At 37.0% G+C, this 25,480-nt stretch overlaps 2 protein-coding genes across 2 annotated transcripts in view; both read right to left on the bottom strand.

Annotated features, from left to right (window-relative positions):
- Nucleotides 1-14,249, bottom strand: part of neb (nebulin) — a 56,704-nt gene extending 42,455 nt beyond the window's left edge. Inside the window, exons 1-27 of the mRNA XM_058391246.1 lie at nucleotides 14,134-14,249; nucleotides 13,340-13,452; nucleotides 12,977-13,048; nucleotides 11,020-11,085; nucleotides 9,989-10,105; nucleotides 9,730-9,837; nucleotides 9,503-9,607; nucleotides 9,316-9,420; nucleotides 9,106-9,210; nucleotides 7,511-7,615; nucleotides 6,575-6,679; nucleotides 6,336-6,443; nucleotides 5,609-5,725; nucleotides 5,044-5,145; nucleotides 4,838-4,945; nucleotides 4,640-4,744; nucleotides 4,431-4,529; nucleotides 2,920-3,024; nucleotides 2,716-2,823; nucleotides 2,500-2,613; nucleotides 2,192-2,389; nucleotides 1,910-2,017; nucleotides 1,231-1,329; nucleotides 1,028-1,132; nucleotides 844-951; nucleotides 440-751; nucleotides 86-292 (exon numbers count right to left, since the gene is read on the bottom strand). Coding sequence (XP_058247229.1) covers nucleotides 86-292; nucleotides 440-751; nucleotides 844-951; nucleotides 1,028-1,132; nucleotides 1,231-1,329; nucleotides 1,910-2,017; nucleotides 2,192-2,389; nucleotides 2,500-2,613; nucleotides 2,716-2,823; nucleotides 2,920-3,024; nucleotides 4,431-4,529; nucleotides 4,640-4,744; nucleotides 4,838-4,945; nucleotides 5,044-5,145; nucleotides 5,609-5,725; nucleotides 6,336-6,443; nucleotides 6,575-6,679; nucleotides 7,511-7,615; nucleotides 9,106-9,210; nucleotides 9,316-9,420; nucleotides 9,503-9,607; nucleotides 9,730-9,837; nucleotides 9,989-10,105; nucleotides 11,020-11,085; nucleotides 12,977-13,030 — 2,973 coding nt within the window. The 5' untranslated portion in view covers nucleotides 13,031-13,048; nucleotides 13,340-13,452; nucleotides 14,134-14,249. The remainder of the gene's footprint in view (nucleotides 1-85; nucleotides 293-439; nucleotides 752-843; nucleotides 952-1,027; nucleotides 1,133-1,230; nucleotides 1,330-1,909; nucleotides 2,018-2,191; nucleotides 2,390-2,499; nucleotides 2,614-2,715; nucleotides 2,824-2,919; nucleotides 3,025-4,430; nucleotides 4,530-4,639; nucleotides 4,745-4,837; nucleotides 4,946-5,043; nucleotides 5,146-5,608; nucleotides 5,726-6,335; nucleotides 6,444-6,574; nucleotides 6,680-7,510; nucleotides 7,616-9,105; nucleotides 9,211-9,315; nucleotides 9,421-9,502; nucleotides 9,608-9,729; nucleotides 9,838-9,988; nucleotides 10,106-11,019; nucleotides 11,086-12,976; nucleotides 13,049-13,339; nucleotides 13,453-14,133) is intronic.
- Nucleotides 14,250-15,031: 782 nt separating this feature from the next.
- On the bottom strand, nucleotides 15,032-25,341 carry arl5a (ADP-ribosylation factor-like 5A). Its single transcript, XM_058393568.1, has 6 exons — nucleotides 24,896-25,341; nucleotides 21,097-21,157; nucleotides 20,549-20,696; nucleotides 20,354-20,437; nucleotides 19,954-20,105; nucleotides 15,032-19,788 (listed from the first exon to the last, which is right to left on the bottom strand). The coding sequence occupies exons 1-6, from the start codon at nucleotides 24,939-24,941 to the stop codon at nucleotides 19,740-19,742; spliced, it is 540 nt and encodes a 179-aa protein (XP_058249551.1). The 5' UTR covers nucleotides 24,942-25,341; the 3' UTR covers nucleotides 15,032-19,739.
- Between the last annotated feature and the right edge of the window lie 139 nt (nucleotides 25,342-25,480).

Genomic DNA, 25,480 nt, shown 5'->3' with positions numbered 1-25,480 from the left:
CAAAACGAAGAAAACCACATGATATAAATAAAAATGTTTTAAATATACCTCAGCAGGACACAGTGTCATATTCATTTCTACGCACATCACTTAGTTGCTGTGCATTCAGCTTCGCTTGCTCCATAACAGGACTGTCAGTGACGCTGGTAAACTTGATGGTGTCTGGATGTTGCCTGTACTTCTTTTCATCAAGAGCCTTGCCTGCAGCTTTAGCTTTTTCCACATCCAGTGAGCCAATTGGGATCCAGCCAATACCTTTCACAGAGGCTTCATAGTCTGCTTTATAGTTGTTCTAATAAAGAGTAATTAGACAGAAATTGTAAGTTACTGTGAGAATACAAGCCCTGAACCCTTATTTTATCTATTTAGACACATTTGACTTAATCTAATTCAACCTTAAAATGCTTTTATTCAGTTCATTTAAGGAGAATTGTCTTACATCACTGGAGAGGTTGTTCATGTTGCGAGCCAGCTCCAGATTAATGGCATCAGGGAGTAGTGTGTAGTGATGAATAGGCTGTTTGTAGCCTGCATATGTCTGAACATTAGATGAATGTTTAGCATGGGCAACACTCCACATATCCACAGGAGAATGGTACTTTAGCTTAGCCTTGTGATAGTCCTTCTTGTAGTTCTTGTCACTTTGCATCTTAGCCAGTTGCATGTAGTGCACCAGCAGCGGGTCATCCTGAAGACTACGGAAGCCGACGTGGTGGCCTCTGTTCTTGTTGTAGTCTTTCTTGTACTGGACCTAAAAGCATAACAAATCAGTGTTTGATTGCTTCCTGATCCCAGACTGTGTATGTTCCATGCTATGTGGTAATGAGAAAGAAGAGCACATACATCACTGGCTGCATGCCTTGCCGCTTTAGCCGCACGAACAGGGACAGCATCAGCCTTCAAGTCATAACCCTTTGAAATAAGATCCTCAAATCCAAGCTTGTAGTATTTCTGAAAATCAAGAATAGAACATCATTAACAACACTGTCAAAATCCAATGGATACCTCATTAGAAATATTTACATACGTTGCTGATATTGTAGGCGTTACACTTGGCCTGGAGGAACTCTGGAACATCAGGAGGCAGTGAGTACTTTTGAAGGATTTCCGGAAGCCCTTTCTTGTAATGAAGCTACAAAGTGGAATACAAGTCAGAGGAGGTGCACATAGCAGTATTAAAAGGTATACAAAGCATAAAGAAAGCTCTGAACTCTAAGGCTATGTACATACATCACTCCTGAGCTGTTGATTGAGCTTAGATTGGAGCATGATGGGGTGGTCATCAATCGCAGTGAAGGGCACAGTATCTGGGCGCTGCCTGTACTTTTTCTGGGTTGAAGCAATAACAAAATAACAAGTGACTAACGCAGACAGTGTAGCAGATTAAACAGAAACAGAAAACAATAGTCATGTTTTGTTCAGTATGTTGTAATATATTGAATCCAACAATGTTTTTAAACAGTATGTATGAAATTGTCAAAACAAAACAGTGCACATGTAGAGCTGTAATAACAAAGTATCCACATCTGTTCAGTCCTCTAAATATTCATACCTACAATTAAACTAGATAAAACCAAAGTTTGACTATGCCTAAACCAGATTGCATTTTATTATTAAATATGAACCCTACCACTATGTTGCTGGAAATACTAGTTAAAAAACTTAGAGGTAGAAAGGCCAGCATTTTTGTCAGAGAAACCTCATATCTGAATGACCACAGAAAAGTAAAAACCTCCCACATGTGTCATTTTTCCTGAGATCCCAAAAATACACACCCTTCAAGCTGACAACACTTTTCAGGAGCAGTTAATGTATCTTTCTACATCTGACTAACTAAATATGCTTTCCGGTCATTTTACATTTTGGGGAATTGCACTTTAATATGCAGACTTGGTAGTTTAACAGATACCTCACTCAGGATCTCTCCTGCTTTCTTTGCCTTCTCGACATCCAGTGATCCGTAAGGAATCCAAGGGGTTCCTTTTGTGTAGTTGTTGTATTCTGATTTATATTCATTCTGTAATGAGGAGGGAATAATTTTTAACAGAATCATAAAAAAGCCCCAAAACACTAATGCAGGGTTAATTTTTTAAAGAGTTGCATTTGTCTGCAATTAGACTTCAATTAAACAGCTTTTGTACATGTATTTCAATGGAACTTTACTGTGTCAGTCTATAGTGTGAATGCTTACATCACTCTGGAGTTGATTGGATTTTTTTGCCAGGTCCAGTGCTATGCTGTCATATGGCAGAAAGTAGCGATTGATGATATTTCTGTAGCCGCTCATGCTGGCGATAGCCTGAGACTTCTTTGCTAGTGTAACAAGCATCATGTCCAGTGGTGTATGATACTTTGTCTTCATCTTCTCATAATCCTTTTTATATTCACGCTGTTGAAGAGACAATTGACGTGTGAATAATCTTAACGAAATAAAAATTATAAGGAAAACAAATATTTCTGAACGTCCTTCTAGTCGTTATGTAAAAATGTAATAATTACCTCACTTTGGATCTTAGCAACATGAACCGAGTGCATGATCTTTGGATCGTCATTAATGCTAAGGGCACCAACCATGTGTCCTTTGGTCTTTTCGTAATCCTTCTTGTATTTCACCTACAGAAACAGGCAACATTGTACAGTCAAAATAGCAGTCAAAATACTACTGTAATGTTCAACTAAATTATGAATTTTGAATAACAGAGCTTCTTTACTTACATCACTGACAATGTTGGTGTGGGCACGGGCTGCGAGGATGGGGATGGCATCACCCTTCACCTCAAATTTTTTTGCTTTTGTCTTTTCCCAGTCAAACTTGTAACAAGTCTAAAACCACAGAATTGTTTCAGATTTATATGTAAAAGATCACTCATTACCATTCATATCCAAACGAAATGTGGTGTTAAAACAGATAATACTTACATCACTAAGGTTATATGCGTTCACTCTAGACTGAATGAAGAAGGGGTAATCAGGCGGCAGGTAGCACTTAAACTTCTCTTTTTCATACTGCGCCTTGTAGTTCAGCTGAAAAGCAAAATGAACAAAATGAGCTGCACATAGTGAAGATACAGTTTGGTGTCATGCTGCACTAAGGGTTTGCTCATTTTCAATATATCACAGTGCTACTAAATTTTCATTTCTGACTAGTCAAAAGGTGTTGATTTTTTTTTTCTGTCTCTTTAATAAAATCAGAGGCCTGGCAATAGTTCTGACTGCAAAGCAAATAACAGATTTGTGTTACTGTGTTCTTTCTAATACTTTTCATTTTTCTATAATAACTATGGACTTGAATTGTGGATTTTCCAAATAAATAGATTAAATATGTGTACTTTTTGAGATAATAAAATTTTATGTGTAGAGACATTTATTTGGCATTTTAAAAGAAGTCCCTAAATTCCTCAAGAGTCAAAGCTGTAAATTTATGTTTTCTGACACAGATAAGACTTCAAGATAGATGGCTTTGTGGTGTCTCTGTAACATAAAAACAGCATTTTTAGTTTATTTATTAACAAAAATTTATATAGGTATTGATAAAGTATTGCAAACGTATTGATTGATTGTGGTATAATAGAAACAAAGCACTTTGGGACATGCTGTTATTTGAAAATAATCAACCACAGCATTCAGTAAATTCATGTTCAGTTGAATTACGTCATCCCATCACTGATTATTTCCTATAACAGCATGGCATGCTGTTTAATTTATTATTTGTAAAATGATCACAATCAGTGATGTTCAACAGGTCAAAAGTGTAAAAGATGACAATTATTCCTGTAATTAAGAAAATAAAAAGCTTTACTCTTTACTATTAACCTTATATGTATATTTTTAAATATATTTATTTTGTCAATTCACATCTAAATTCTTTGTAATATAAATATAATCATCACTAATTTACATAAATATGATTTATAGTTAATTGGTTGCAGGTGATCAACATTCATATTCTTCAAATAGTAATATTTTAAAATTCCGTTTATGGTATTGTTATATGTGTGCTGATAAACAAAAAAATTGTGGAAAGTCCAGTAGATGGCAATGCTGTTTCGAAAAATGTCTACCACAAAAAGCCTTTTTTATTTGACCCCTGTGCTCAAGAAAGTTATTTTGAGATTTTGGTATGCAAAGTCTGAAAATATCTCAGGACATTCACTTTATCTACAGAAGAGCAGCTGGGCTCTGAAGATAAATGAGTGTAGTCTAAGTATTTGTGGATGGCATTTAGCTCACATGGAATGCCACTAATACTTTGTTGTACTGTTACTGGACTGTGTTCTAATATATATATATATATATATATATATATATATATATATATATATATATATATATATATATATATATATATAATGATTGTTTATACAATAAAAATGACATATTAAACTCTTGTTTAAACTGAGCTAGGAATTCCAAGAAATAGAGAGACGTACATCACTCAGTTGTTTGGCATTGATGGTTGCTTGTACTTGGACAGGCGAGTCTGTTACTTGTGTAAACTTTACTTTGTCCGGATGTTGCCGATATACTTTCTATGAAAAAGAAAAGAAAGACACAAATATAATTATAATACAGTGCAAAAAAGATTGTACAAGTTCATGAATGTTTTCTATTTAGCATGCCTCATAGTTGACAAACTCACATCTTTACACTGTTCCACTTTTTTGATAGCGTCATATTCAGGTGTGATTGTTTGAGGGAAGAAGCATCTTGTCTTCATATCCTCATAATCTGACTTATAAATTTTCTAGAAGCAAACAAAGGCATAATATTAAATACAAATATAACTCCACAAAAAAATCTTACATGTGAACCTGAGCTCAACATACAAATGACTTACATCACTCTTTAACTCTTCCACCTTCTGGCAGCGAAGCATGTTTATATCTTCATAACTCCCAATATAGTGGCCCTTTATCTCATTATCATACTTGTCTTTATAGTGTGTCTAAGGAATGAACCAAAAACATGATTTAAAAAAAAAACCATCATTAAGCCAATACTGTATACTTTTTAACAACACTGAATAAAGTAAATGAGACTCACATCACTAAATTTTTTAAGCACGTTGTCCATCTGGAACTTGGGGGTATCACAGTAATTAATGCTGGATCCTCTTGTTTTTTCATAGTTTGCTTTGTACACTTTCTAAAAAAGGGAGAGATGAGGATATGCATTCCATATAAATATCTGAAAGCAACCTTACTGTGTAATGGTTTACATCTGTAAATAGAATTTTAAACATTACTGAAATCCAGTAAGGTTTCTAATCATTGACTTCACTGCCTTATGTTTTTTTTTTTTTTACGTTAAATAAAATACTATCCAGCATCAGTATCTGACCTTGATATTTTATTTAATGACCAACAACAAAAAGAACATCAATGAAACATTAGCTCCACCTGGTGGCAAAGGTTCTGCTGCTTAGTCTGACAAAATGGGGCTAAACTTTTTAAGTAAAAAAAAAAAGAAGAAAGTGAACAAAATAAACTATAATAGACAAAAATAATAACACAGTATATACAAAACTAAGAAATGCATATTCATTTTTATAATGTGCTCACATAATTATTTTTTCAAAAGAAAAACAAATCCAACATGTAGACCTTACATCACTCAAGATGGTGCCAGCGTATCTCAGTTGTCTGAGGAGGGGGTTTTCTGTAGCTGGGAGGACGTTGTAATCAGATTCTGATTTTGTATTTTCGTAGTCTTTCTTGTATTTGACCTAAGAAGGAGAGGAAAATGTTCATAAATCAATCCATTCTGGTTGTGAGACTTTGTTGTAGTTCATACGGATGCATGTCTATTTTCTCCTACATTATGTGTATCTGCATTATGCCTCAGCCAGTATCACATCTACAGTGTGCCAACTTATGAATAGCTTTTGTGTCACTGGTTAATTTCAGACTCAGACTAAATAGCACTTGCACTGACACATATCCATTAACAGGAGCATTTAATATGTGCATGTAATCCAGCCTGTTCTGTAATGTCATGGTTTCCAAGGTCATTGAGAAGTTAATTGATGGGAACTGGTGGCTAAATATCTGCATGACACACATTCACATCCAGAGTCATCATATTCTGTTATTAGTAAAAGATCAGTGACTGTGATAGATCATTTTTCTGATAATGAAACCAAATCAATGTCTAGTTTAAAAGTACTTTTATCACTCACTATCTCACTCTGTTTATTAAAAAAAAAAAAAAAAACTATATCACTGACTATAACACATTTACTTTTCTCAGTTAATTTAAAAATATTGTACCACTGACTCAATTTTACTTTTCTGAGATTATTTCCATGTGTGCACAAGAAGAGAATATAAGCTCACCTCACTTGCGATTTCATGAGCCTTTTTGTTGGAAGCGTATGTTGGCGTTTCGGTTTGCATGAAATAAATTTGGTCTTTCATGTCTTCATAAGCAGCAGTATATTTTTTCTGAGTGGGAAAAAAAAAGTATGATAGACAACATTTTGCAGTATGAGTAAACCTCATAACCACATCTTTGTATGGCTTTATTTTTTTGAATGAAGATAGAAATTGAGGTAGATTCATATATAATTACTCACTTCACTTAAGTTATCCATGACCATCTTGCCAACTGCAACGTCAAAGTAAGGGGTCTCACACCACTGACCTTTGACATTCTGGTTGTAGTCCTTATGATACTCAAGCTACAAATAATAAAAAGATTGTTGTCTAAGTACCGACAAGAATAACTAATTCAATAAAGAGATGAAGATAATGAACAGATGAAATAGGCCATAATCTCAAAGTCCTGGGCTGTGATGCCAAAAGAAGACTTTATTCCAGAGAAACCATTCCATGGAATGGAAACACAGGCTATGTACACCCTTTTTATACCTTCTCAACACATTACCTAAGCCATTTGCAACAACTATTATCTCCCAGTCCCCAGCTACTTTCCCACCTTAGAACATAATAATGGTACAGCCCCTCATAAGCTATAATTAAAAAAAACCAAACAAAGATAAATCTACGATATGCTAATTCTATTACCCTTCATTACTTCAACTTCAGTCATCTTGTTTTGAATATGCTGATTTGATAGAATGCAAAACAACACACAAGATAACATGATAAATACAAAAAAAGAATTCATTTATTCATCATATGTACTATAATCATTACACTTTATTATTTATTTATCATAATTCAACAATTATTTTCAAAATAAGTCTATACTTTTCGTTTGTGGAAAGATGACCTCTTTGAACCTGGAATAATTCTCTTTAGTAATATTGTAGTTATTACAGTTGGTTATGTGTCTCTGAGGCACTCTCACTCTCATTCTTGTGTCACAGCTCTGCTTAGTCTCCCTCTCTCTTTGCGATACAGCTCAGTACAGATATGATATAGCTAAAAATAGATCATTAACACTCCCTTAAAACGCTTCAAAAGCTGCTCTTGAGTTCGTGTTCCAGTGTTTAAAGGAACAATATGCTTTTTAACATGACTGACCTGCCTTTGTGATTTCTACTTACATTACTTCGATTGGCAAAGTTTTTCTTGGCCAGTTCCACTTCTGGAGGATCAGCCAAGGATGTGTACTTTGCTTTGCGTTCATCGTGACCTTTCTTATATTTAACCTACGACAAAGGAAAATGAAAGTTTTTAACATATAGAAAGAGGATAATTGTGCAATTTTTTCCCAGAAAGGAGAGTAGTATGTTTTTCTTTCTGAATGTGATGGAGTATCTAATTCAGCAACATCCCATGAGCAAGACCAATAGCAATAGCTAATTACAGCTGTACTGATATTCATTATAACAGCATGATTGCGTATATGATATTGCTTTTATAACAGTAACATTAATATTTAGAAACTGACATTTTGGACACAATATGGCGAAATGTTATTTTTATTTTCTTTCATTAACAGAAAGGGATCCAGAAGAAACCACGCCTACTCATAGCTTGTCAGCTATCTAGCTAGCTTGTAGCTTTTTAAGCCCAAATGGGCCCTACACTCCAGTTTCTACTGTTTTTTTAGCTTCATATTTTAGTTATATACATGACAAATTTTTTTTGCCATGTCTGCTGATAATGTGTCCAACTTTACGGTTTAAGTTAAATGTTTGAAGTGGAATTTTACATTATCAAATGCAGACGAGCACACTGAAGCGCCCCATTGTGGTTATACTAAATAGTACTATAGTATAACTAATCAGATTCATAAACTTGAACTGGTGTATAATACACTCGCTGGCCACTTTATTAGGAATTACTAATATATGCAGAACAATGCATAAAATCATGCAGATTCAATGGTTACATGTTTTACACATTAAACATAAGAAAGGGGGGAAACTGCAATCTCTGTAACTTTATCCATGGCATGGTTGCTGGTACCAGATGGGATGGTTTGAGTATTTCTGAAACTGCTTTTCTCCCGGGATTTTAAAAAGGGTCTCAAGAGTTAGACCTAGTTTCCTCTGTCATCTCATATTAACAGGGCATTTCCACCCACAGAACTGTTGCATAATTGGTTTTAAATTTTTATTTACTTATTTATTTATTTATTTATTTTTGCACCTTTGTTTTTCTATGTAAGGGCATATGTCATGTTTAAAAATCCCTGGGGATCAGCAATTTCTCTGCGAGTAATACTCAAAGCAGTCCACTTGGTACCAACAAGCATGCCATGATCAAAGTCACTGAGGTCACATTTTTTCTTCATTCAGATATTTGATATAAACTTTAACTAAAGCTCTTGACCTCATCTGCATTGTGCTGCTGCCACATGATTGGCTGATTAGATAGCTGCAGACATGTGCAGACGTTCCTAATAAAATGGACAGTATGTACAACTTGTAAGCCCATTCTTTACAACCTTAACCTTTCAGACAGTCTCCTCTGTAGGCGTAACATTTGGCCCCCATACACCAGAACATTCTTTGTGATATTAAGTCATACTCTGACTTTTGTCTTGAATCAGTTCTGGATATTAAGGAATGCAAGACAAAATTGTGTAGATGAATTGTGAAGTACATTTTGTTGTACAGTGATGGATATGAATTTGATTGTAATAACCTTCCTGATGACAATAATTTTCAGCATTGGGTAAAAATAAACCTACATCACTGAGGGCTTCCTGAGCCTTGGCCACTCGGCGGAGCTCTGGACTGTCACTGTAAGGGTAGTACATGGTCTTCTCCACATCCCAATCTTCTGTGTATAGTTTCTGATAGACATTTGATTAAAAGGCAGTTAAAAATGCAAGCCATAATAATTACTAGATCAATGTCATAGGTATTTAAGTACAATTCTTGGATGGCCAAATTCCTACCTTGCTCATATTTGCAGCATTTTTCACTGCCAAAACCAGCTCGGGTGCATCAGGAGGCAGTAAGTATCTGTCCTTGGTTTCATCCCATTTTTGTCTGTACAAGACCTGAGGAGCAACATAAAAAAATTAGGCACATCTGACAGAAATGGTCCTCTGTGTTTTGATACACTATGTTAGATATGCTTACTTTGCTGACAAGGTCAGACACATTCTTCACATGTTGGATTTCACGAGCCTCACCATCGTACAGACTGCCGGTTTTAGACTTTAGACCTTCCATACGATATTTCACCTGGAATGAAAGGTTTTTAGAATAATAGTTACATTGCGTCATTGTCAACAATGAAATCAAAAGAAGTAAACTGATGAGTGATGACCTAAAGGCTGAAAGTAATATTAAAGTGTTCTCCTTACCTCGCTGAGCTGCTCCTGAGCCTTCTTGATGCGAATCATCTCAGGTGTTTCAGCTGAAATGTTATAGGGCTGACCCTTGTTCTTCTCATATTCCTCCCTGTACTTGTTCTGCAAAGATCCATTAACTTACATATAACAGTAATAATACCAAGCACATTATATATATACATTTTAACCAGCATAATGCTAATATTATCTTGAGTTTACAACCTATACTCAATAAAATGCAGATTGCTCCTTGTTGATTTTATTGTCTTACATGGCTGTACTGGTCAAGCATCTTCTGACTGTGTGCCAAGTAAGGGGTCATGAATTTGGAAGTGTCCACCCTGGCCCTCTTCCTGACCTTACGTACAGGAAGCCCCCCAGGGACAGCCTAGAGGAGCAAGAAGAGAAATCAGGATATAGATTAATACCCAGGTATGAGTGTCCTCTGGGACTTAATATATGTGAGACACCAGAGGTTTTATCATTAATGCAATATTTCTCTTGCAAATATGAATACTAAAGTTGTACTTATGGATTTACCATGATGGTATAATCTTTACGCTCCAAAACATGTGAAAGAGTAAGGCTTTAATTCAAGGCAACATCTAGGTTAACTTACCTGCTGTAGTACAAATCACTAAAACCAGTACAGTGTACAAAATACTAAAATTTAATCACCAAATTAGTCACACATCTTCATATCTAACATATCACATATAACTAGACATGTATGGTATATACACACATATGTGGTTAAGAGGTTATTGCTAAAATCATAAATGCTATAGGTAGCAGTTAGCCTATGCTGGAAAGCAGTCAAGCAGTCAAGTAAAATGCATGAGACCAGTGACTAGGCAAGCTTACATGCATTAGCTGACTTAATAAATACTTGAGAAATAACGACATGCAGGAACAGAAATGGCATTCAAAGAAGCCTGTATAGATCATATGTCATGTTCTTTAATACAAGTACAACTTTATTGCTTTTTCTGAAAGGCCTGCAGAACTGATTATGAGGGCTATTTCATCAGTGTTTAGACTACGGTTCATATTCGAAAGTAAAAACAGTAAATTGAAAAATCACACATTTCTGACCAACTCTTCTCACTGTACTGTGAATTGTTAAACAAGGGGGTTTGTTTAATAATCCACTGCCTCTTCATGAGTTAATTGATTTATTATTATGTTTTTTGTATTTTTGAAGTGTACAGTGGAATAACCCTCATGACATGCGAGATCAGGCAGTATGACAAAATCTTGTGTATCTCTTTCAGCAGCGGACCCTGGAAGGAGGCCATTTACCTCTCCAACCCGAGACTGATGTGAGCTGGTTGAGGAAGTGTAGCCAGTCGTAATCTCCTCATAATACTACAAATATAGGACAAACTCTGGGCTTTAAAATTGTGTTCACAGAAACCAGAGACAAGCTACAACATGTGTGTGTGTGTGTATATGTGTCTGCTAAGCTATTTATATATATGTCGATTAACAAAAGAAGCTATATTTGCATGATAGCGCATTTCTTGATAGATATTAACAATGCTAATCATTTGAGCCATTGTTGTTTCTGGTAGGAGAATTGGGTTATTTTGCCTGACAGCAGCCTGTAATAGATTAGCTGCTGTGACTGACTGAGCCTCCTGTGCTCAAACACATAAGCACATAGATGAGCTCATATCTATTATTGTTTTCAGCAAAAGTTAATGTCATGGTGACAAACAGAAACAGTGGCTCATTGAAAAGAAAACAATGAATCATTGCACAGATCATTTGGTCATTAATTATTAATTCATTAATTCATGACATACTTTTTGCTATTCAGATAACTCTTGAGCCCCTTTAGTCCTGCTCATAAAATATTATTTGCTACCTCAAACACTTAAGTTTTATGGTCTAAATCACAAAATGTTACACATTCTCAGGTCTACACCACTGTTTTCATCTAATTAATATCAAAACCCTTGACATTATAAGGTTAAAATCAGAGCTGGAATAAGCATATAGGGTCTAGATGCGTCCAATTCCATACCTATGAGATTGTATAGATACGTAAATATGATTTCATAAACTTATGTCCCTTCACTTCAACTCCCTGCCCTTCACTCTATTGCAGATTTCTCTCTATTCACCACTTGTAGGTGTCTTTTCCCCCATAAATCCCCCAGCAAAGCGTTCTCTCAGTGTGACTGGCTAGAAGTCTTCATGAGTATGATTTACAGTGCCTCTCTTCTCATTTGGCTTCCTGCGAGTCTACTGCAGATGTACACGTCTATATTTATATCTACTGTAAGAATAACCCATGTCAAAGCTGAACACTACTTTTCCACTAATGGTTAAAAGGTATATTAGACATAAAGCTGTATAATCAGCTCTCAGTCCACAAGAGCTGGCAGCTTTTTGAGTGATAATACCAGAGGATTCTATATAACTAACTGACATTAGCCTACTAAAGATGCTAAAAGTTGCACAAATGTGACATGTGAATTGAAAAAAAGAAAAGAGAGAAACAAAAAAGTTAAAGAGATTACAATTAGCACAAGAATGCATGTCATTGAGCAAGAGCCCCTGGAAGCTTCAAGAAGTATTATGCTAATCTAACTGATTAAACTGAATTGTGAGATGCTTAACAAAATCACAGGTTGGTATCCTGTGATAGTTAGCTCTTAAATTTGCAAATGGAAATATCTAGTGATCTTTCTAAATGCTTTAAAGTAGTAATTGTGTGTGTTTTTCCATTTGCAGCAAATTGCAGCTCTAAAATGAGGCTTGCAGGGGATCTTGTAACATTGAACAGAACGTAATCCCACTGTTAGTATAAAGGTTCCACAGCAAGTGTGAGAATATCATATCTAACAATGGTTACTTCCATTCAGGCATATTTTTCATAAGATGCTTATAACACATCAACAACAAAAACAATAAAAACAGAAACAGTATCATATGTCATGTTGCATCTATATATTTATATATTGTGTTATATATAACCACCATTCTAATATTGCAGGTGGATCAGTAATCAGTGGCTACTATAGCTGGGATTCATGTCGGGGGGTTGAGGGGAATTGAAATGTAGGTCTGATACTGCACTACGGGAGGTACTGGGAGGAGGTGATCTGAAATGAGAGCCAGCTCTAGTCATGAATATTGGGGTAAATGCACGCTGAACTGCTGACTGTAGTGGTATCTCAGTTCTCTATTCATAGGACGTGCCAAATGACCTGCACAGTAGACAACATCAAGGAAGGTTCTTCTATCTTACCTCTTCCACCACTTCTTCCTCATATTCTTCCTCATACTCTTCGGTGTCCATCATTAGACACTCTTAGTGGATCTGCATGAGCGAATAAACAAGTGTGACTCTTCCTTTAATCTACTTTGTATGCAAATAGGAACACGAACTACAGAAATAAACATTACTGAGGCTTAAACAAAAATCCCTGCAACAAAATCAGTCAAGCATTGTTAAAATAACTCGACAAAGTATATAGTCTCTCCTTGCTATCAGTTGAAGGGCACACCATGAACTCATACTAAAAATAGGCCTCAAACCATCTACCAACCACAAGAGCAAAGATAACGTTATGGAAACTAGAATATATTTCTCATGCATATTCATACATACCTGACCAAATACAATTCCGGTAGTTTATCCAGTGACAGTAGAATGAAAAATTTGCTCACTTTCCATCTACTAGTGTCCCAAACTGATATTCCACCTAATGTATTCCTGCAAACCTAAACACAGACAGAGATATGAATTCACTTTTCACTGAACTACGCAAAACGTTGTTTGTTTAACAGGTTTTGCAGGCCTCAGCTGGTCAAACAGTTGGATACCGAAGACCCCCGAAAGAGCCGCAGGTCCTGAAGCTTCACGACAGCTGCTCCTAGACGCTTCAGCTATGTGTCATGAAAGCTAATGCCAAGACCTGATTGGCTGGCTTTGTTTAGCTAGTAGAACTGCAATGCCTTCTGAGGCTGCAGGTTAAATATAGGACTGCATACTAACTAACCTTTTTTAGCACCAAAGTCACAGAATTTCACATTAAAAATCATCATTTCATTAAAGATAAGATGATGGAGAAGAGAAAATGAGGATTTAAGCAAATTCCTGTTCAAAGATGTGAGGGGCCTCAGATAGTGATCCAACGTGTAGATGCATAGATTCCAGAGAGAGAGAGAGAAGAAGAAGTTCCAGCATCACAATATTGGCGAGTTTAAGAGTTCTTGGAATGTTGCCCGGTCAGAGGAGGTTGAACAGTGCTTCATAAGAAACTGTGTCAAGAACCGACCCTCAGCTTCACTTCCATCCAATGGCAAAAGAGTAGAAAATCCTCAGGATTTAGCCATGCAAAGCTATGTACGTGCTGGAGAGGGAAATCTGAATTGTCTGTTTTGTTGAATTTCTTTGCTTACCAGTGAATTTAAAGTTATAGTGTTTCCCAAGCTGCCAGAGCCTCCCCAACTCTTCCCTCCTGAGAAACGCTGGGCGACAGCTCACAGCCACAGTCGCACTCCAGTTATCATGTGCCCCATCCAGCCAATCAGGAAGCAGCTTTCTCAAGTTTCAACAGCTAAATATATAGTAGTGATGCCTTTAGGAAAAGACCACCTGTTCAGCAGATCCAGTGAGACACAACTATGCAAAAGGAGTAACGGGATTAAGGAAAAATAGATGTTTAGACTGTGTTATTGTGATTTTGGCAGGTGTGTTGCAGGGTTCTGTTGCAATTCACTTCTATACGGCCAACGATTAATGACCAAAAGTGACACCCTTTGAAGCAATTCTGATACTTAATAATTGCTTTAAGGTATATTTGGTAAAGTTTTGGACCAACATTGCACAATAAGACTAGAACAACTTTATTATAAACCTATGATTACCATTGCTAGGACTTAACACAGTGCCATGTCCTGACAGCTAAGTTCATTTTGTCTGTTTATTTTAGCTAGCATATACTCTATACCATGGCATATGTAAATGTGAAAGCAAGGGTAATAAGTAAATAACATTCTTATCACTGGATATCTGATTGATGTTAAAAATCAACAACATTGTCAACAAATATGATTCAAGAAATGTCATGACAAGCCCTTCTGATGTCTTATGTCTAGTAAATAATAGGTTATGACATCATGACACTCTATTACTTACAATCACATTCTAATTTATGTACTATAGATCACTACTGGTCTTAGATCAGAGCAGTTTTTAATAATATATTTTTCTCAATTTTGTTTCAATAATAATTTTATTTTTTTATGAAATAGGTATTAGTGTTTAATTATTACAGTTGCAAACATGACATGATTCAACAAGAAATTCAGCAAGAAACAGAAAAGTACAAGGACATATGTATTGTTTAAAAAAATGGGAAAAGTTTAGAAGACAAAAAGATATGCAATTTGTAAGTGTAATCTGTCCTGGAAAAAGTTCAGCAGAGAAGCTTCTGTAGTTTACTTTTAAAATACAATGAAATATGCAGCATGTGATGTGTTATGACAGCTATCATGAAATGCCATATCATAAAACATATGTTAACTAGAGTATGCTTAATAAAAAGCATGGGGCATCATCTGTTATTCAATCAAACATGAGAGCTAACAGTTTCCTTTAACTGGACATTGTCAATTACTACAACATATAGAACATCAGTGTTATGTCAGTTTTATGCAGTTTAATTAAGGGGTTATTGAATATTTGCTTTGCAAAACAGCACAGGTGGCAGCCTTGTCTTATTTTAGTTGACATTTATTACCCAAGGATGTGTAAGTGATGTGTCATATTGCAGAATCATCACAAGTACACCCCCCCCACACACACACACACAAATAAATGAATAAATAAATGAATAAATAAATAAATAACAACATATTAACACAGGTCATCACAGAGGACATCTCATAAATTATCGCAGCTCCTAAAATTCACCTGACGATCAGGTTACTATTTCACTGCAGCCCAGGTGACGTTGTCTTGACATGATTCTTCTTGATGCCTGTCACTCCTGCAGGAGTCCGTGGATCCTTGTGTCTCCTGTGCGGATGATCGCTACAGAGAGTGAATGACCGCAACAGCTGTGGTTCATCGCTTCTCTGGTGCGCTCTGTCCATCCTCTCACACTTCCTACAGCATCAGCAATCAGAATGGAAAGGTACCAGATCACTGCAAATCAGCCATCAGGGAGCTCAGGTTTTATGTTCTTGGATTGCGGCAAGCTTCTAATAAAACCACAAATCTCTAATAACATTCCACTGATCTTTGTGGTTTCTGAGTAAATAAAAATGAACTGCCTTGTGTTTATTCAAGAGCACATGGCTACTCCTATTCATTTGATTAGTGCAATGCAAACAACAGCATCAATAGACAGAGCCGTCAATGTCTATTATTCAACAGTAAGATGACATGATGATTAAATCACCAGCTACGAAGAGAAAGACGTCAAATCACTTGGTCATTGGTAAACAATGAGTCATGGGGATTAATGTGAAATATTACAAATATGTTGGCACTTGAACTCAAAGTACTGTTGCCTGTGACAGTGGAAAAGAAACACTTGCCAAAACACTGAGGTAAGTGGGCTAAATACAGACAGCGGGAAAAGAAAAAGGCATGTTTGCTAACACCCTTAAAGAAGAACAAGTTGTTTACTCTGAGAGAGGTAACAGATTTTGAAAAGATGGACAGCTGATAGTCTGTGGGAATAAAGCACATGCTATAAATCTGTTTAAAAGTGCTGGCAAGTTCTTTAAAGCACCAGAGAATTCAACAGTAACAAAAATGTTATCTCTGTACAGCATTCCTCCATACATCACCTACTCATCCAAGATATAGTGCCTTACCATAAGTATTAAACCCCCTGAACATTTGTAGTGCTACAACCTGAAATTGAACTTAATAAGGATTAGTGATTTAATGTTATGAATCTACTCTAAAATGTAATTAATTGTGGGCACTAGAACTAATTTTTCTAATCCAAATTCTAGTCCTGGAATGTTGTTTCATTTCACTTTGTACTGCATCAGCAGTATTTGGTCAAAATGACAATAAAAGCTTCTTGACTTAATTTAGGCGGTTCAGAGGGGTGAATGGTTAATTTTACTATCAAAAGTTACATGATAAGTTGAATGGGGTCCAACTGTGTGGAAATAAATCAATCATCTCAATATATACCGATCAGGCATAACATTATGACAGGTGAAGTGAATAACACTGATTATCTCCTCATCATGGCACCTGTTAGTGGGTGGGATATATTAGGCAGCAAGTGAACATTTAGTCCTCAAAGTTGATGTTAGAAGCAGGAAAAATGGGCAAGCGTAAGGATCTGAGTGAGTTTGACAAGGGCCAAATTGTGATGGCTAGATGACTGGATCAGAGCATCTCCAAAGCTGCAGCTCTTGTGGGGTGTTCCCGGTCCGCAGTGGTCAGTATGTATCAAAAGTGGTCCAAGGAAGGAACAGTGGTCATCCGGCAACAGGGCCATGAATGGCCAAGGCTCACTGATGCACGTGGGGAGTAAACACTGGCCCGTGTGGTCCGATCCAACAGACAAGCTACTGTTGCCCAAATTGCTAAAGAAATGAATGCTGGTTCTGATAGAAAGGTCTCAGAATACACAGTGCATTGCAGTTTGTTGAGTATGGGGCAGCATAGCTGCAGACTAGTCAGGGTGCCCATGCAGACCCCTGTGCACCACCAAAAGACTAAGAGGGAACAATGAGCAAGTGAGCATCAGAACTGGACCACGGAGCAGAAGGTGGTCTGGTCTGATGAATCATGTTTTCTTTCACATCACGTGGATGGCTAGGTGCATGTGCATCGCTTACCTGGAGAACACATGGCACCAAGATGCACTATGGGAAGAAGGCAAGCAGGCAGGGGCAGTGTCATGATTTGGGCAATGTTCTGCTGGGAAACACCTGGGTCCTACCACCTACCTAAAAATTGTTGCAGACCATGTACACCCTTTCATGGAAACAGTGTTCCCTGATGGCTGTAGCCTCTTTCAGCAGGATAATGCACCATGCCACACAGCAAAAATGGTTCAAGAAAGGTTTGATGAGCACAACGAGTTTAAGGTGTTGACCTGGCCTCCAAATTCCAAAATCCAATTGAGCATCTGTGGGCTGTGCTGGACAAAGAAGTGTGTTTTAGCAGCAAAAGGTGGACAAACACTATTAGGCAGGTGGTCATAATGTTATGCCTGATCAGTATAAATACACCTGTTCATGGAAGGCAGAATTCGTTAGAGAGTAAACAGCACCATGAAGAGCAAAGAAAAAAAAAAAGGCTGAGACAATACCCTGTATATGTATAAATCATGATTTGGTTATTAAAAAAACATCCAAGGAGAGTGCTATTAAATCCATAATTTAAAAAAGGTATGTGGCACAACTACAACTCTGCTTCGATGCCATCCACAAAAAGTCAGAAAAGGAAGGCATTAGTCATAGAATATGCCAAAAGGCAAAAGGTAATTCTAAAGTACGCAGAGAGATACAGATCAGATGGGAGAAGCTCATCATAGAACAAGCAAAGCCTGGGTACCCCAAAAAGCTTGGCTGCATGGAAAAGTGGTAAGAAGAATGGCAACGGTGGAAGATGTGGAAAAAATTTCTCTGGTCCGATGAGACCAAATTTGATTTTGCCCTTGGCAAAACCATTAGCTATGCCTCACCCTAAGAATACATTACCCTTAGTGAAGCATGGTGGTGGTAGCAAAATTGTGGAGATTTCCCCAGAAAGTACTTGCTTGAGAGCAAGACACATGGAGCAAATTACTGGACAACCCAAGTAGAAAACCTGTTCTAGTCACTAACACTAAGCATAAAGCTAAAATGGATTTACTGTATTCGAAACATCCTAGAATACAAATGTGGTAGAACAGCCCAAAGAAATCTGCTGCTCACCAATGGTCTCCATTCAATCTGAAAGAAGATGAGCAATTTTAACCAAGAAGAGTGGGAAAAATATTAGAATCCAGATGTGCATCTGTAATTACAGACAAATGTGGTTCTATTGACCAAGTCTTTAAATACATACAGTATGCAACCAACACATTTTTGCTTTCAATCATTGTGTCACAATTAAAACTATATTTTGCACCTTAAACTTTAGACTTATTATAGAAATCATACGGTAAAAAATCATGGTAAAATCCAATTTTAATTTCAGGTTATATCCCTACAATATTAGAAAGGATAAAGAGGGGTGTTAATACTTCTGCCATGCAATGCAAGTAAAACTGACCAGTAAAAAAAAGGAAGAGGCTATTACTCAATATAAAAGCCCATGTTACTGTAGACTATTAAGCATTATGGAACTGAACTGATCATTAGAAAACTGAACACTTGGTGCACATTACCTTTAATATGAACAGCATATCAAAACATTATTTCCACTACAGTCTTTATCATCTTAACCAGCAGGGGAGAAAATGACAAAAATATTGAGGTCTTACATCAATAAATGTGTCACAGCACCACCAAAAGGCAAGTGACAAAAAAGCTGCAGCCTTCATGGGTAAAAACACTTTATTAACTTTTTTTTTTTTTTTTTTTTTTTACATGAAGTGAAGACTTCCCTTGCATGGTGTTTTTTTTCACTCTATTCGATGCCCTGGACTCTGAGAGGTTCAGACACAGGCTCAAGGTCAAGGTAAATACTGGACTGAACACACAGGGCAATACTATGTCAGATAGTCAGACAATACTGCAAAGTCACTCCATGCAGAGCCTCACTCAGTTACACATGCGCTCAGCCCACATGCTCCTCTGCTTCTTTCCTGTTAGACTCTTTAGAGAGCAGCTGAGCAGAAAACACTGTTTTTGTGGTTTTGCCCATCCTGAACCTTTTGAATAGTTAGTTGTGGAATTTTTCTTCACAGTTCTTCACGAGCTGTAATAAATTAATCGAGACATGAGTCTGGGTGACATCTCCAGGCCACCTTCACAGTGAGCGACAGTTGGCCTCCACGTGTGGAGGAGAAAGAGCGTGCACCGTTTGCTACGGTCAGAAGTCATCTCACTCGCAGTCGTGACATCATCCACTCCAGCCCCTGGCACAGTCTGCAAACAGAACAGACTGAATTTAATAATTACAATGCATTAGAGAAAGATTACAGATCAACTGTTTAAACAAATTCAAAAAGCTTTAACGTCTGTTTATTTAGCACTGAATCATTGTAACCTATTGGACTTCCTCTAGTTTAAAAGCAATAAATATATTCTTACCCCTCCCCTGTGAGAGCACAGCAGGCCTGAATGTGCCACTGGTGGTCCTTAACAGAAGTAAGCTGTAGGCTCTGTGAGATTTCAGCCACTGTCATACAACCTTTCACATCTTGCTTGTTGGCGAAGACCAACAAACCAGCCTTTTTAAGGTCCTGGGGGGGGGAATGAAATCAGTTCTGCTGACTAAATTTCAACACCTTTTATTCAGTTAAAAATCTTTACTTGCTGTCATTTGTCTAAAGTGTGTAAGCTCTCTGTTGATAAGGCTGTAACATCTGTGCATGTAGAGCGAAATGAGGAAAAGAGACATCAGCATATCCAGACTTATCCAAGTAGAAACATCAGCAGACATGAAGGTGGTGTCAGTATGCAGTAACGACAAGGAGAATGAAGGACTCACCTCATGAGCTAGCATTCTGTAGAGCTCTTCTCTGGTCACAGAGATCCTCTCTCTGTCTGTGCTGTCCACCACAACTATCACAAACTGTTGAGCCAGGAGAACAGCACGTAAGGAAATTTTGCTATCTACTGTAAAATTATTTTACAGTAAGGAAAAATTAACACAGTGAACTGCTAAGAAACCTGAGACACACACCTCTGTGTTAGTGTAGTAGGTATTCCATGAAGAGCGCAAAGATTCCTGGCCTCCTATATCCCACATGAGAAAATGGGTGTTGTTCACCACAATCTCCTCAACATTGCTGCCTATCGTGGGTGAGGTGTGAACTACTTCATTCATTGAACTGGGGACCAAACAAAAACAGCTGATAAATAAAGCTCTGTTTATTTAGATACCATAATACTGTAATAAATCATATAAAACATAAAACAGCTCAGTATCTACATTCTGCTTCTGTGGTGTGGTGTGACAAGAGTGCCAGAAATTGTGTCAAATAATTCCACTGGTGTTACACGAGGAACTTAATTACATTTTACAAAATAGTTATAGAGAAACTCTAGAGAAGGGAGGAAAAAACGGGAGGATTTTTATTATACTTCCAATGCCTATTAATTCCTTCATTTTTGTTCATAACATCTTAAAGATATTCATAATAAATAAAACCAAAAAAATAGTAATGCTTTATATTAGCTGTAAGAATAATAGTAACTGGATACAAGTTAGAGGATAAACTCAGTACTTACAACTGATAAAGGATTGTTGTCTTTCCTGCATTGTCCAATCCAACAATGATGACTTTATGCTCTGAATGACGAAAGAAAAAAAGAACATTAAAATACAATCAGTTATTTATTCAGCAGAAAAAGACTGTAAAGTTATTAATTCACCCCCCCCCACACACACACACATATATGAGGAAATAAATAAAACAAAACATAGCCAGAGATTGATCAATGCTCACATCAGAGTTAATTAGTTATAATTTACTGTAAAATAAAGAAACAAAACCATATTTTTTATCATATGCTCATGAGCACAATGCTTGCCTTTAGGTACAGATAGGTTATACACTGTTTACACTGTAAAGTTCATTTAGAACATGCCTAGGACAACAAACAAACAAAGGTCAAATGTATCTAAATATACAAAATGCTTAGGTGACAAGATACAAGGTTTAATGTAGTCTGAATCGCAAGATCTGATTTGTCATCCAGGCTGGGTTATGAAAATGGGGTTCGCAATTTGGGTTCTCAACTTGAACTGAAACAACTCTCCTTTTCTCAAACATATATTCACACTTTCATTTGTTACACAGCTGTGAATGTGGAACAAACCACCCACCTTTTCTAGGTTAAACAGTCAAACTGTCAACCTGCTCCACTAACAAATCTAAGCCATGTGCACACAACACTCCTGAACCAACCTTCAGGCACAGTGAAGTCAAAGAAAGAGGTGTGTTGCTCAGACAGTCAAATTACTGCAACTGTCACAAAACTGGCCCTTGTAAATATGCTGGTTAATTACTTCATTAGCTGAAATTAGACTCCTTAATTAGAAGTGTGTATTTACCAAAGGAGGAAACGTGGCATAAAATACATTGTGCATAAAAAAGGAATATAATAATACAATGCTGCACCCATTAATGTAATACATACACTACGTCATATTGAATGCATGTTTTGTTTCTAGCTGCAAATATATAAAATAAAGACATTAATTACATCCTGTAAAACAGGGCAGGAAAAGCAACTAGCAATGAGCTGTTTTAATGAAGCATTCTGCCTGGGAGAGGAATGTATTTGTATATTTGTAGCACTACAGTTTCACGTTACTCAAAGTAAGCAGCCCAAACCTGTTCCTGAACAACAATGCTCGTGACCACAAAGTGATCTCCATGAAGACATGGTTTGCCAAAGATGATGTGGGAGAACAAAGCCCTGACCTCAGCCCCACTGAACACCTTTGGGATGAACTGGAATGATGACTGCATCCCAGGACTCCTCACTCAACATCAGTAGTGCTCTTAAAATCTAATGGAAAGCCTTCCCAGAAAAGTGGAGGTTAGTATAATGGCAAAAGGGGACTAAATCTCAAATGGGATATCTAACAAACACAGACGGTTGTTATGGTCAGATATCTATAAACCTTTGTGCATAAAGGGTACAATTCTGTATTTTAGTTACTTTTTAATAATAATAATAATAATAATAATAATAATAATAATAATTAGGTAAAGAAAGGTATGTGTAAAGAAGGGGTCAATAAACAGTCTAAATAAAAAGGTACGAATGTGGACCAATTATTGAACAATCTTACCATTACAATATCTATTATAATAAATGCCCAGCTATTTTACACCTGTATATGAAAACAACAGCAGTGTAGTGGATACATCAGACATTTAATCATTGTCTGTTCATGGAGAAACACAAGTGTCCTGTGTTCTCATGTTTATGTTTAGAGATATCTAGACATAGTGCTAAATCATGTGTTTAATATCCTCATCATCAATTATTCAGCAAATCTGTTTCCACTGCACTTTTTTCCCCCCACACACATCTCATCTTTTTCAACAGAGTAAAAACTCAGTAAAGTCTTTTTTTGGGCTTTTGCATTCAGTTTTTTAATCTACACATCTAACTGATGGGAACTCCATATTGTGATCTATTTTCATTTGATAGACTAATCAATAGGTATAATCCTAACTCCTAATGCAATGTTAATGCTAATCATTCCTTGTATGTTAGAAAACAAGGTTTAAGTCTGATAGCATTAAAACCTCAGGACACATGATGACTCCTATTTTTATTAAAGAATTTTAATCAGATACTTGAGTTATTTTATCAGATATTGGGTGTAAAGGTTAGACCACTCAGCAAGGATGTGCTTTCTTTTTCATAGCAACTGAACATTGATCCTCCACATAGCATATCAGCTCCATGTGTGTCTGATAAAACATCCAATAAGGATCCAGTGACAAAACACTATAGCCTCAAACAGTCAAACGAATAAAGGGTTTTCTTATACAAAATACATCATGGACTCAAAAGCAGAAGTGATAACCTTTCTATTGTCTTCACTGTGACGTAACACAGTTTCAAGACTTTTTACTAAAAATGGTCCTGTGAGACATCTTGGTGTGACTGTAAGAAATTCATATCTATGGGCAATTGCTTTTCAATTTAGGAAGGATGCTTCTATTGTATTCTTTCAATAGGGAAAACTAGCTTTTTAACTGGCTGTTATAAAAAGAAAAGATCCTGTGTGAGCAATAAAGAACCTGGAGGAAATTAGGAAATCGCACTACCCTTTTTCAAATGAAACTTTAGAGGAAGACAGCATTGTTAGAGTAACCTTTAGGCTATTTTAATCCATGTACTACTTGGAATAATCCATGCTTGTCTTGCAGCATTCCATTTACAAGTACTCAACTTTATCCACTGGTGCTACGTAATACAAGTAGTAACTGAGCCGGTGAATCTTGACAATATCTTCATAACTGTTTTTTTTAATAGTCTAATGACAATTCAGCCCTGAACCGAGTAAGCACTAAACGAACAACGAAACTAAAATTGTGGAGACATGCACCAAGCAGTTGTATTCCAGGTCTGAATACTTTACACGTCAAGCAACAATGGTCCAAATGTTATCAGTAACTCTGAAACACAAAGGATATTTGAAGGATGTGTCATCTGTGACGCTGATACTTTTTCTAGACAAGTTAGTTGACTTTCTAGTGAAACCTGAGTAAGAGGTGCTGCCTTTCAAGCAATGCCACGGTTTAAGGCAATACTAGGTCACATCATCTATAATGAATGAGAAGGCATTGATACTGCAGGCTGTCACACTGAGCTCCTTCAGCTCATCTCTCTGTCATTACGTGGACACTGAGAGGTTTCTTTAGTCTGTCACAACAACACGTATTTCACATGATGACTGTATATCAATTCGGCTTCAGAAAAGGCTTAAATAAAGCAAAAAGAATACGTAGATTTTGATGTTTTATTACGTGGGATATGCCGCACAGGTGTTGCAGTTATACAGGCCTAGGCTAGCATAATAATAAACGCCTAATGCTAGCTAGCATTTTAGTAAAAACAAATGGACAGCATTTGGGCTAATCAATAATTAGAAAACCAATTAGCTTAGTGCTTTAAATCTTCAAGAGCTTTTCATATTTGCACACAAACAGTGCCCAATGGTGAAACTGAAAGGAGCTCCGACAGGCCCAGTCAAGTCTAGCAACCCGTTATTAGCTACGAAGTGCTAGCTTATGACACATACACCGCAGGAAAACACATTAGCAAGTGTCAAACAGGTAGCTACCAACACACAGCCAGTTACAAAGTCTATCGTGCTGGCAGACATTTTTAAAACAATAATAAGCCCTTTTTTAAAAAAAATGTTCCGAGTTTGATCATGACCGTATTATCACCGTATCACAACATTATCTGGACTTCACAAAGCTAATGGCAGCTAGCTCGCTAGCTAACTTTGCGAAATATCCATTAGTCTTCCTTAAAATGTAGAAATATCACTCACCTTGGTGGTTAAACAGCCTCCATAACTTTGTAAAAATGATTCCCATGTCTGCCGGATGACTTTTCTTCGCAACGACAATACAAATAGTCTAAAAATGTAGCTGCTTGGTAAAAAGCCACTTCTTCAAGCTAATAGAAAGCAGAACGAGGCTAGCGCTCTCGGCGACAATCCGCGATTTAACTAAATGCAGGGAATGTTTTCACGGCGAAATTGAGGTAAGAAGTAAGCATAGCGACTGATAACGCTGCTGCTTTTGAAATGCTGCATAATTTGCCTAGTGTCATAGCGAAGCCTAGGGAGTTCAGTCGTTAGAATTCAGCTGGCACAGCGCGCTGTGAGTGAGATGCTGCGGCTGCTGCCTTCCGCCGCAACAGCTGAATGAACACAGACATGGAGGACAAGAAGAGCAGCCTGAGGAAGTCCGGAGCTGCCCTGCCCTCGGGTACAAAACTCTCACACCCGCTAAACACCACAACTCAGTCACTCGCAGCTCCGCTTAACATGGTGCAGGAATTTCTCTATATGCTTTTATCAACTCCTTTGTTTATGTGAAAGAGTATATTCTATACACACTCATTCAAACTG

The sequence above is a fragment of the Hemibagrus wyckioides genome, linkage group LG06 (assembly GCF_019097595.1).
Source record: "Hemibagrus wyckioides isolate EC202008001 linkage group LG06, SWU_Hwy_1.0, whole genome shotgun sequence".
NCBI lineage: Eukaryota > Metazoa > Chordata > Actinopteri > Siluriformes > Bagridae > Hemibagrus > Hemibagrus wyckioides.
Note: the sequence above shows the minus strand (reverse complement) of the source record. Positions and strands in the feature narration are given on the sequence as shown.